We start from the raw sequence: 13131 nt of genomic DNA, 5'->3' as shown, positions 1-13131 counted from the left end.
CGTCATCGTGCTACAGGCTGCAGCGAGGACCTCTTCTTGGCAAACGCACACAACCCGATTAATATTCATGAATCCAGTAGCTCATTAATCCTTAGTGCGTTTTTATATTGTTCTTATTAGTAGGATTCGTATAATAATAATAATCTTTTTTTTTCATCATTTTGTTACACAATGTCAGCTACTGTCTCATGCTGTAATGCTGACCATTACCATTATTAAAAGAACCAATAAACACACCAGATCTGAATGAATGGATCTGATATGATTACTTACAAAATGGCAGTGTGAACACTTAGTACTAAAGATTAAAGCAGGTGTTTGAAAAACAAATCTGAGCAGCGTGAAGCCAGTGTACACTACATAAACACTGAACACTATACCTGCTATGTCTTGTGGTTTCCTCTGTGGAGGTTCCCTCTGTGCTCCACCCTGTTACTCACTACCCAAGGGTCTTTCACAGACACAGTGGCTGCAATGTGAAGTTCAACATTGTGCCTTTGGTATTGTGTGGGTTTGGGCTTTAGATGTTCAGCGATGGACTTTATTAAGTCTCTAAATGATTTAACATGAGTTTACAGAAGGCATGCATTGACGCTGTTGAATGCATTCTCGACATATTTTGGCAAACCCACATTTTCACAATGTACTCTATAAACAAGCAAAACAACCTGATCGATTGTGCTCGTTTCTCTTGAGGCTTTCCTTATACAACTATACTCCCATTTTATGGACATCAGAAAAATGCAAATAAGACATCTGGGGTTTCCCACCAGGTGACATCTTCAGCTTGAGTAAATCTGAAAAAGCGTTATGTCCCTTACGGCAGAGACTTTCTATATTTATTCAAAAAACTGATGTAGGGAGAGAGAGAGAGAGAGATAAGGCAGTAAACCTCAAAAAGACCAGCATTATGGTCTTTCAGAAAAAGTCCAGATGTCAGGAACACAGATACCAGTTCAGTCTAGGCAGCACCGCCCTAGAACACACGATGCAGTACACTTACCTCAGCCTGATCATCACTGCATCTGGGAGTTTCAGCTTGGCAGTGAATGCTCTCAAAGATAAAGCTCGAAGAGCTCTATACGCAATCAAGAAAAAATTCAACAATATTGAAATACCGCTTCCAATTTGGTGTAAAATCTTTGATAGTGTAATTCAGCCCATAGCGCTGTATAGAAGTGAGGTTTGGGGTCCACTCAGTGATCAGAGCTACACTAGATGGGACAGACATCCAACAGAAGCCCTACACACAGAATTCTGCAAAATGATTCGAAAACTACAAAGAAAAACACCCAATAACGCATGTAGGGCAGAATTAGGCCGATTCCCATTGATTATCAATATGCATAAAATATCCCTCAAATTCTGGATGCATCTTAAATCAAGTCCCACAGAATCGCTACATTTTAAAGCAGTACAAACCCAAGAACTGAACCCCAAAAAGAGTCCACTCAGTCAGCTAGTTCTGAGACTTACTAACCTGACTAACTCTACTAACACTATCCAGTCTCAAACCAGCACTGCTTCTCATCCAAACATCAAAATAAATCAAATTATCAAACAATCTAAAAATACATATCTGGAACTTTGGGAACAAGAAACTAACACACAAAGTAAATTACAATTCTATCGAACTCTAAAATCTAATTATGAATGGGAAGATTATCTCCAGTGTGTCAGAGACACAAAGCAGAGACGGATCCTGACCAAGTACAGGCTCAGTGAGCACAGTCTAGCCATCGAGACCGGCAGACACAGAAAGAGCTGGTTACCCAGAGAGCAAAGGGTGTGTGCGCTCACTGTCAGAAAGGAGAGATCGAGAAAGAGATGCACTTCCTCCTTCACGGTCATAAATACATATCCATAAGAAACCTCTACTTCAACAAATTCACCAACTTAAAGAACTTTACAGTCATTAGTGAAACAGAACAAATAAAGATAGTATTAGGAGAGGGACAGACAGCAGACCTGGCTGCAAGATACATGTGGATGTGCCACAGCCTGAGAGACAGCAGGTGAATGCGCATGTGAGTGAGAGAGAGAGAGAGAGAGAGAGAGAGACAGCAGGTGAATGTGTGTTGTGTGTCTGACCTCAGTGTGTTACCCTACTGTCCACCATATAGGGCTGCACGATTAATCGAATGCGATTGTCATGCACATTTTGTTAGTAAAGCCGGTTCTGTAATCAGCAGGAAATCATCATCACGTGCTTTCAGATGGAGCAGAATTTACTACACAGATCCGTAGTTCACTGACAAGTTAGGCAAAAAAATAAATAAATTTGCACACGATTTTATTGCGCGATTCTGAAATCGAAGAAATCATTCGCGATAATGAAAGCTGTTTGCATAGCTTCTCAGTGAACTACGGCTCTGTGAAGTAAATTCTGCTCCATCTGAAAGCATGTGAAAATACCACATTTAATAACATGTTTTTACTCCAAACTCACTTCATAACGTCAGTCGAGTGTTTGAAATAAATCCTTCTGTGAGATGATGTGGCTTCTTACACAGAATAAGGCATGCAACATATTTCAAAGTATTTAAGCAGTGATAAAGGCATTGCATTATAAATATACTTTATTTTAATGAAAATTATAATAAGAACTCTGATAAACCATATATTGCCGTAGTGGTGTGTTTATTAGTCACGTTGAATCAATGAAAGCAGTTAAATCTTCTGTTTATTCAGCTGCAGCGATAGGCATTTTCTGGGTTTCTTCTGCGAGGCGCATTTGGAGTTTCAGCGCGAGAGCGGCCTCTGGCCTTTGGATGGAGATTTCCTACTGATCACAGAACTGTGCTTTACTGAAAGATACGCATGAAAATCGCAGCTTCTGTCGAATCATGATCTCGCTTCCATTTCGATTTATCGTGCAGCCCTACCACCACAGTGATCCTAAGTATCTATGTAAGTTAAGACTGTGGTATCAAATGTTGACACGTTATAATTTGTTACAGTTTATACTTCTAAGATGTTATAATATTCCATTCTATTTCTGTAATGTTCATTTAATTATTATTATTGTATTATTTTTTTTATCTTTTTGTACATGTATACTAAGCTTTGGCAATATTGTATCATGTACAGTCATGCCAATAAAGTCATTTTGAATAGATAGATAGATGAATAGATGGATAGAGAGGGAGGGAAGAGGTGTAGATGAAGGAAGTCTTTCAGTGTCAGCTGTTGTTGGGAGAAGAGAGTGAAAAGCAGAGGGAAAACAAGGTGGTGGAGGAAAATGAGCCATCTCCTCAGGAGACTGACTCATGGAGCAGTGTGTGGTCAAATGTAGGTTATAAGCTCAAGAGAGCTCTGTCAGAGCTTGAAGCTCAGTAACCAAACTTACGCAACGCAAATATAATTTCCAAAATATTCAAGAGAATTAATTTCTGTCACTACAAAGATGCAAAACAGAATTAAACATCCACACAAATAGGGTTAAACTATTTAGGGGGTGAAAATCAAATTATGATTTTTCTGACAAAAATTGTGATTTAAAAAAAAATACATGTTTGCTGTGCTTGTTTTAGGGCTGCACAATTTGACTGAAATGTTGTGATTATATATCAAAATGGCTTTATAATAATAATAATAAATAATTTAATTTTGTTAATGAAGAACTATTAGTTATTAATATTAGATAGACAGATAGATCTATGTACTAAATAATAAACTAATAAACAGAGATATTTCACTGAAAAATATGATTTTACATAAAATTACAACACTAACATTTAAAGCCATCTTCATTTCTGCATTTTCAAACGCAAAACAAACTAAATTTTATTTACAATTAAACCTTTCCCGAATGCATGTTAAAGTGAACCAAACTCGGAGCAGATGCAGAGATGTCCATATGGAGCTGCATTCACTGCGAACTGAACCACTGCAAAACAGGGTTTGTTCTTAAACATGTATTAGAACGATTGCGATTTTGGTTTTATTGCAAAAGGTAGCTAAAACCACAGTTTAGCAGAAACACAACACTTAAATCAGCTGTAACCCAACACAATAATGGAGGTGAGGTGAGTCCTCTATGTGCTTCAAGATGAGAATCTAATCCAATCCATGACCCCTGAGAACATCTAATCAAAGAAGTGAATACACAAAAAAACTATTTTATGATAAACATGTGATGATATAGCGCAGCAAGTCACATAGAAGTCTGTTCTGCAAATGAAAGTCAATGAAGTGCATTATGATACTCCAACACCACATTGAAACCCACTTTGTTTTCTAACTGAGGGCTCTGTTGTTCTCGTAAACATGCATCACCCTTACATTTTGCCCACAGTGCAACAACAACAACAGAAACATACAAAACCTTCACGCCAACTGACTCTATTTTCAGAAACACATACACTCGCATGCAAAGTTGTCACTGAGCATTACAAACTATTAACTCCAGTACGACAGATGCTGCTTCCTGCTGATCCAAGGTCAAAGGCCAGAAGGTCTTACCCGAGCACAATGAGTTCTCCATATTTGACTGGCACTTTGGTTGACGACGTGGAGATGTTTTCCTGGTCGGGGGAGAACATGGATGCAGTGTGTGTGGGGGAGGGGGGTTCTTCCCGCTCCCAATGTGAACGCAACACAACCACACACACTCAGCTCTCAGCTGTGTCTCCTCTTCATCACCATCCTCATCCTCATCATCACTGCAACAGTACAAAACAGAGAAAGAAACTTGTAAAACCATAAAACGGCTATTTTTAGTGATGCTTTTAGCTGGCGTATCATTTAGGTTAGTAAATGACAGGAAGGAATTATACAATTTCACCAGGCACCACTTAAACTGCTTCAGTGATGTTCAGTGGCCTATATTCCACAGTCTTGACCACACACTTCCTCATAGTAACCTGACTTACAGTACAGTCTGTGCTCTCAGACATGAAGTTGAAGTTGCTGACAAGATCTAAAGGGCAAATAATGAAAGATGGTGATCAGCTAAACTCAAACACTCAAACAGACACAAACCCATGCAACTTAACACCTAGAAAACCAGTCAAAATAACCTAACAATTGCTGTTAAACACACCTAAACAAATGATCTTGCACAATTACCTTTTCTATACAGAACGGTTTCCATCTATAATAATTGTCTCTTCCTCAAGTGAAAAGGGATTTTTTTTTAAATCACACAACCATAAAGAAACCATACAGTATGACTTGAGACTATCTAGGTCCAGCCCACTGGTGCACTGGGAGACATTTTGTGTGAAACCTGGCCAAATTTTCATATTACACCATGTACAGAGGTACAATAAATCACTCAACAAGAGCCGTGTCAAGATTATCATGACCCTCACTCTAAACCATGATTTGAGACCTTTGTCCCTGAAAATTCAGAATTATGTTTCCTGTCAAGCACTGCTGACCAAGTGAGGTCAGTGGAACTGGTGTGAGGAGAGACAGTACAGCAACTGAAACAGACAGCGTATGTGTGTTAGTGTTACTGAGGGAGGTTTCATCTGATCAGTGAGGTTCAGTGATGTGATGTTCTGAAATCACTGAAATCTGAAAATAGCATTTACAACAACCAGTAAATATCTCATCCTGTCAAATTTTATTCAGCAAGAAAAACTAAATAAATAAATAAAGTTAAAATAATGATTAACTGAAACAAAAATAGTATAAAAGATAACAAATTAACCATATACAAAAAATAAAAAATATAACATTATAAAAAAATAATAATAAATAAAACAATCAATAAACAATAAATAAAAAATTAAATAATGATAAAACATATAAAAGAAAAAAGAAAAATGTAGGACTGAACACGATATTATACATCAAGAATTGATTGGTAGGTGAAAAGGGTTACATACTACAATGGCGCCAGAACACATGGAAGTTTGTTACAATAATGCCTAAATAGCTATTTGGCTACTGATGAACTATTAGCCTGCACAACCTAAGTGGTGTCAGCAGAAAATAAAAGCCGTTTCAGAGGAGAAGCAAGTTATTACATTTTAATTAAAGATTACAAACAAACAGTATTTTCTTTGGAAAAACATGCACTCAGGCCGTGTATTACATAAAAGGTTTCCATATTCATCTTCTTTCATTACATGCTTACAAAATCATTCAAAATATGACCAGGAACATGAAATTAATTACATGGGTTCATGGTTTTTCCATGTTGGCTTTAACATCGCCAACTTGTATATACAAGAGATCGGTCTTTATATGTCCATCTTCTCATTCTTTGTCCCTAAAGAGCGACGCCAGCTACTCAGGGGATTCGCATCCTCTTTCATCCCTCCATCCAGACAGTCTTCTTTATTCACACCTCCCTCCTTCCTCCCACAATCCCTGTCCCACATACCAGACTGTTGCTACGGGCTTAAACTGTGTGCCTTAGTGCTGTACTTTAGTCACTTATTTTAAGGGTGTAGTAGAGAATGTGGCCATACAGTCCCTATATAATACTTTAAAGAGCAGGTCATATGGGTTTTTGAAAAATATCGCTTTTGCAGTTTATAACGTAGCTATCCTTAAATGAAAAAAAATCTGCAAAGTTGTTAATCAAAAAAGTGCATGATAAATAAAGAATGTCTCTCAAAAGAGAGTGTCGATTCTGAATCGCCTTAACGAGTTGTCATATTTTCTAATCTTTTGCCTGTTACCGGTATACGTCACTAGGTAACACATTTGCATTATCCCCGCCTGCCCACGAAATACGAACAGAGTCTGACCTGCCCACAAGCACTTCCGCTAGTTAGTGTGTTTACATCATGTTGAGAAGACACTGTGTTCAAGGATACCACAGAAATACAATTTGAACCTTTTGTTTTGTGTCATTTTACCAAGACTGCTTCTCTAATCTTGGCTTTTATCTTCGTTGGCTTCTAATCTTCTTAATTTGGACTAACAAGCTCTCCAAACCACAACCTGTGCAAGTACTAGTGGTCGACTGATATATCGGCCGATATCTGCCATTTTTCAAATATCGGCATCGGCCGATAAGTTTTTCTGTTGGCCGATGTGTTCAAGGCGGGACTTTTATTTTGACGGCACCGAGAACGGCTGCGGCAGCGCCTGAGCACACATGCTCACATTCTCCCTCTTGTTCGCTGTTGTCATTCAGTTCTGTCTAATATGGATAGAAGTCCATCTAATAATCAGATAGACCTGTTAAACAAAGGAATTAAAATGTATACAAAAAAGTATTATAACGATCGCTTTAATATTATAAAAGGCAAACATTATAATACATCATTTTACCAAGACTGCTTCTCTAATCTTGGCTTTTATCTTCGTTGGCTTCTAATCTTCTTAATTTGGACTAACAAGCTCTCCAAACCACAACCTGTGCAAGTACTAGTGGTCGACTGATATATCGGCCGATATCTGCCATTTTTCAAATATCGGCATCGGCCGATAAGTTTTTCTGTTGGCCGATGTGTTCAAGGCGGGACTTTTATTTTGACGGCACCGAGAACGGCTGCGGCAGCGCCTGAGCACACATGCTCACATTCTCCCTCTTGTTCGCTGTTGTCATTCAGTTCTGTCTAATATGGATAGAAGTCCATCTAATAATCAGATAGACCTGTTAAACAAAGGAATTAAAATGTATACAAAAAAGTATTATAACGATCGCTTTAATATTATAAAAGGCAAACATTATAATACATTCTCGTTTGCCGTCAGCATTCCGCAAATACGCATTTATATAATTTAAACAAATCTTTAAATGACTAATGAACATTTAATTTCACAAACCTTACAGATTTAGTCGAATCTAGTTAAGATCTTGTGAAGTGTGCATGTGACCTGCATGATCACGTGTTCTGTGATGGTCGGTCCTATGGTCCATGCGAATTGAATACGGACAGGAGGAGAGTTCAGCTTCACTGGAGACGCGCAATCGACAAACTTTAATCTCGTGAGTGACTGATTTCAAATTATGCTGCGCTTTATGCATTTGCCCACTGTCATATTCATGTCATTTTCACTGTGTGCTTTATGTAAATGAGTGTTACCTTGGCTTTATTTGAAAAAATATGATTCCCAATGCACACAAACTTCACAGAATAGCCCTTCACAGCCCTGTTGGTTACAGTGTTTACCCTCCTTTTTAATTATATTTTTATTAAATATTTATTTATTTGTGATATTACTTTGGAAATTTTAAACTTGTAGCACCCTACAAAATTAATTTTGTCACAATATTTGAATTTCTAACTTTGATATGATCATTTTAAAAGTATAGATATTCGGTACAACAGGGAAGAACTGCAGAATATGTCATACAGATATTTTTAATATTATTAAAAAATTTTGTCCATCAATGGTGGCAATCAGTAGACTAATTTCTAATGAAGAGACCAATTTATATGATAGATTTTAATGTAGGCTTTTATACATATGTAAACATTATTTAATTACCATTATAACTAGCTATCTCACAAATTTCTGCTCACTCAGTGTTTTTTTTATTTTACAGTGGGGTAATTTTGGTGCTGTAGCATGAGATAGCTTGATTTCAAACTTTGAATTGAATAAAAAATGACAAGTAAGCAGTCAGTAATAAAATAACAACAAATAAATTAATTAATAATGATAGCACAAATAAAAAATAACGACAGGCCTTCAAATTAAATAAATAGCTTTTTAGTTTTTCAGGTAGGTCTAACAGTAGGGTTAAGATCTTAAAACAAAAATTTTTTTTTGGACCAATTATCCAAATAATGTTTAGTCCTAGAAAGCTATTATTTTCAGAGGACACGTGAGCATAACGGTTAGCAGATCAATGAATGAGAGGGCAGCGTTACCAGAGTTGCCCATATACTACACCATGTTACAACACAGTAGGGCTATTGCAGACAGAAACAATACTGTACAACATCGATGTTTCCTGTCGGCTCAATTTTTGAGTGGACTTTGCTGTTCTGATTCGCATGAACGGTATACGAGTGGAGCGACTGAGCGGAGCGCACACGCATAGAACGGGATAATACCAGAGCGTCACACCACGTGAAAGTGAAACCTGAGTGGTGAACTCATTTTCGGCAGCCAAAATTTTGGTGCATCTCTAATTATTGGCGACATCAGAAATGGATATTATATAATAGATGCTTTTAGTTTTTTTACATTTTAGCAATTTAAAAATATATATTTTTTTATTAAAAAATGTTTTTTTTCTCACAGCACCCCGGTTGGGAAACACTGTTCTAGAGTATAAGTATGTTTATTTTACACGTTTATTTTTTAATCCATTTTCAAATGATTTCAAATTTCTTAAATATGAATTAAAATACATAAAATATCGGCTTTATATCACCCTGCTTTCCAAGATATCGGCATCGGCTGTAAAAAAAACCCATATCGGTTGACCACTAGTAAGTACGATTGATACGTTGTGTACATTTTCAATTGAGTGCTCTAAACATCAAGTTTTTGTGCTGATATGTGATGTATACCTAGTGCAGCTTTAGGTTTCCAGATAAAGCACGATATTACTGTCTTGCTGAAGTAGTTCTGATAATTCGTGGTGAACCCACTATTTCCTAAGAATGTGTCGATTAATGTAGACTGGCGTTGTTCTAATCACTTCATTTAAATAATGTAGTGTAGCACACAGACTTTATAATCCCTGTGAAATTGCTGTTTATTTAGCTGCACGGCAGTTATAGGGTTCATGCGGGAGAGACGAGCGAGTAAAGTTAGGCTGGTGTGCCTGTGATACAGCTGTTCTGCGTTCTGATTAAAAGTTAAGATAGAGCGTCTTTTGTCTGTCGTTCTTCAAACATAACAGTAGACATATTTTGGTTTACAAACTGTATCATTTCATCAGTTAGTCACGTTAGCACTCGGCTAACGTATGCACCATTATTGTTTTAAATGTTCACAATTTAGCAGCTAAACTTTAGCTGTGATTCGCTTGCATTTAAGTGATTTTGTATTTAATGTCATTATTATAAGAACGGATTGGAGCAATATATTATTGTTTTATGTAAAGGTGCTCGCTAACTTGCTCAAGTCAAGGACTCCTCTCTGTGCCAATCACAACAGGCTTGGCCAGCTGACCAATCAGAGCAGAGTAGGCTTATGGAAGGGAGGGGTTTGCTCCGAACTTGCTTGGAATGAATCATTTCGAAATCATTGGCAAATGTATATTCTGAGAAAATTACAATGTTTTCTGACCTTAGATGCATTTAAACCTGTTGTAGAGGACTCCAACACAATATTAGGACACTTTAAAATACCATATGACCTGCTCTTTAACAAGGGTTACGAGTGTTAATAGAGTACATGCATAAACTGCACTCATAAATTCCTCACAGCCATACAAAATCAACACCTGCCCCATACCCACAATCCTGATAACACCATCAAAGCATATGGTCTAAATGACATTCACGTTAAAAGTAGCTCAATTGTCTCATGACTTTGCCTTTTTTTTTCATTCTACTGCACTGTGCCTTGTGTTTTTCAATGCACTATTGATGAACAAAAGCAGCAAAAAGCAACTTACCACTCGAGCAATCACATAGCATATAATTCCTGAATTGTTTAAACACTGGAAGTGATGTCAAAAGAAATTTAGGACTATAGCAGTCACTCGACTAAACAGGTTTCAGTGTGCACAATTTCTAACTTTATTCTGAGTATGCAAATCGTCTAATCTCAAAACACTTATTTTGATTTAAAAAAAAACGGCTGGCTGGAGAGAAAAGAAGCTTAACTAGTAATCTGCATGTCTTACTAACAAGTGAGCACAGAACAGGAAGTCAGTGCTGATAATACAGAGGTGAGGGAAAAAAAAAAAAAGTGTTTTAAGAGGCAACACTACTCACAATCCTTCCTACACCACAGAACAAGTCCATTTGTCACATTATTGTACCATGAAGTTTAATAACAGCAGTTATTCCTGTTCTTAGAAATCACACCGTTCACACACAACCTCTATACTAAGCAGAGAAAGAGAGAGAGAGCAAGAGAGTGTGAATAAGGTTAGAAAGTGAGAAAGCAAGATTGCCAAAGGGAAAAGAAAAGGTAAAAGGTGCTTTACAACACATCTTCCAAAAGTACAAGAGTGTTATGCAACTATTTACCGTAAGTCAACCTTTTTAAAGAGAGAGAACATGAAACTGTATCAATGGTTGATTTGTGTGTTAGTAAGTATCAGGCCTGAAAATCCGGTAATATTAACAGGAAAAACCACAAACCAGCTAACTATATTTAACACACCAAAACACACTTGATGACATCCTTTCTTGCAATTTCACACAACAGGTAATTCAAAAATAATTTGGGATAATGCAAAGTAGGAGAGCGAAAACAAAAGGAAACAGAAAGAGAGAATGAGAGGAAAAATACTCTTTTACAAGGTCATCAGATTTAAGCATCACTCAACACTCATGCATGCAGACTTCTCTCTCTCGCTGTTTTCTCCATGTCTCTCAGTTTCACACACAAAACCACCTCACTAGTCAGTAAAACGACCGACACACTCTCTATATCTGCACACCTCAGCTCACCACAGAGAAGTTTCTATTTCATGAAACCCAAGTGAAACGGTTACATAAGGGTTCACATGGTTATAGTTTTACCTCTACAACACTAAATAAACTTGTTGCACGTGTATACACAAACACACACATAGTTACTAGTTCAGAGAGCTATTTTACAGTCAGCAACTGGACCAAAATACAGTACAGGACAGATTCACACTGTTTCACACACACCCCTGCTGTTTTTGTCCTGATTTGTCTCGCACTCCCCCTCTGTATAATGACCTGAAAAATAACCCGACCCCATGAGGAGTGAGACAGACCGGGTTAACATTAAGCCTGAACAGGACTGTGACTGAGAATGAGACACATGCAAACTCCCGATCAACAAGCAGAATTAAAAAAAATCAACGTCACTCACAAAACTAGGACTGTTTCAGAGTTGAGATGTCAATGACCATGATTTTCACAAATCAAAAATACTGAATATAGTTCAGCGTTTGTTTCAGTGCTGGTGAGAAGCGGGGAGCCAGCTCATTATAAATCTTCAGTGCACAGAGAGATGCATTACTATGGCTCAGGTTGGGCTTAAGGCACAGTAACCACAGCAGCTCGGCTTCATTTCCACAACTTTAATAAGGACTCTTCAGATTAGCGTTAGTTTGAATGAGCTTTTTAATATTTTCAGGTTTTTAATTCATTTTCATTTTCATGTGCTTTTGTTTTTTTTTATTAGTTTTTGTTGTTTTATATTTCTATTTTTTTATTTCAGTTTTAGTCATTTTAGTATTTCAACTTCAATTTATTTTACTTTATTTCATTCAAAAAAAGGAATAATTTTAGTTAACTCATGCTGCACCGTTTGTGCTTCAAGTCATGGAGCTCAAACAGAGGTGTGCTATTACTTTTTTTTTGTGATAATTTTTATAAATTATGTCTGGAGGACAATGAATCCTATGAGTTTATTTCAAAGCTCCAACAATGACCCGAAACACCTTGGCAACAACTAAAAAAAGAAGTTCTTATGACCTGCATAGCAACATGCTTGCACTCACCCACAAAACCTTAGCACAGCGATGCACCACCACTCAGAAAATGTAAAAATCTAGCTAGCCGATGAACTCCAGAAGTGTTCTAGACAAAAAATTTAGTGTAGGAACTAGATTTTGTCTATCAGGTATAGATTTAGATAATTCACATTTGCTAATTGCTGTGATCTTGAGCAAGTTACAGGATGCTGGAGGAAAGCGAACATTGAATTAAAAAAATGTTTACAAATAAATCAAACACTTCTATATTCTATAAAAGATCATTGATTTTGACTTCATGCTGTCTGAATATACAATCATGTGAACATCTGTGAAACCTTTTCTTCATTTTTTACACAGAGCATGGTTTCAGATTGTGAGAAAAGTGACAGGACCCACTGATCCAAAGAACATAATACAGGTTTGAACTGTAAACAGGTGATGAGGCATTACCATTCCTCTACAAATTTGCAGAGAGTTTAGGTACACTGATGTGCCGTTGTCTGACCGATTAACTGGAAGCAAAACCTGCCAGACTTCAGAGACGTGTGTGTTCAGGTACACAGCCTAAAGCAACTTATGTGCTCAGACAACTCCCATACAACTCATGCATTCACACACATAGAATCACACAG

At 37.2% G+C, this 13131-nt stretch overlaps 1 protein-coding gene across 2 annotated transcripts in view; it reads right to left on the bottom strand.

The window, feature by feature from the left end:
- Positions 1 to 13131, bottom strand: part of LOC107583279 (E3 ubiquitin-protein ligase pellino homolog 1) — a 47114-nt gene that overhangs the window by 11633 nt on the left and 22350 nt on the right. For both annotated transcript variants that reach the window (XM_016269457.1, XM_016269465.1), the window contains exon 2: positions 4465 to 4664. In XM_016269457.1, coding sequence (XP_016124943.1) covers positions 4465 to 4544 — 80 coding nt within the window. In that variant the 5' untranslated portion in view covers positions 4545 to 4664. The remainder of the gene's footprint in view (positions 1 to 4464; positions 4665 to 13131) is intronic.

This window comes from Sinocyclocheilus grahami, unplaced genomic scaffold, assembly GCF_001515645.1.
Source record: "Sinocyclocheilus grahami isolate Dianchi unplaced genomic scaffold, SAMN03320097.WGS_v1.1 scaffold4.1, whole genome shotgun sequence".
NCBI classification, from domain to species: Eukaryota; Metazoa; Chordata; class Actinopteri; order Cypriniformes; family Cyprinidae; genus Sinocyclocheilus; species Sinocyclocheilus grahami.
Note: the sequence above shows the minus strand (reverse complement) of the source record. Positions and strands in the feature narration are given on the sequence as shown.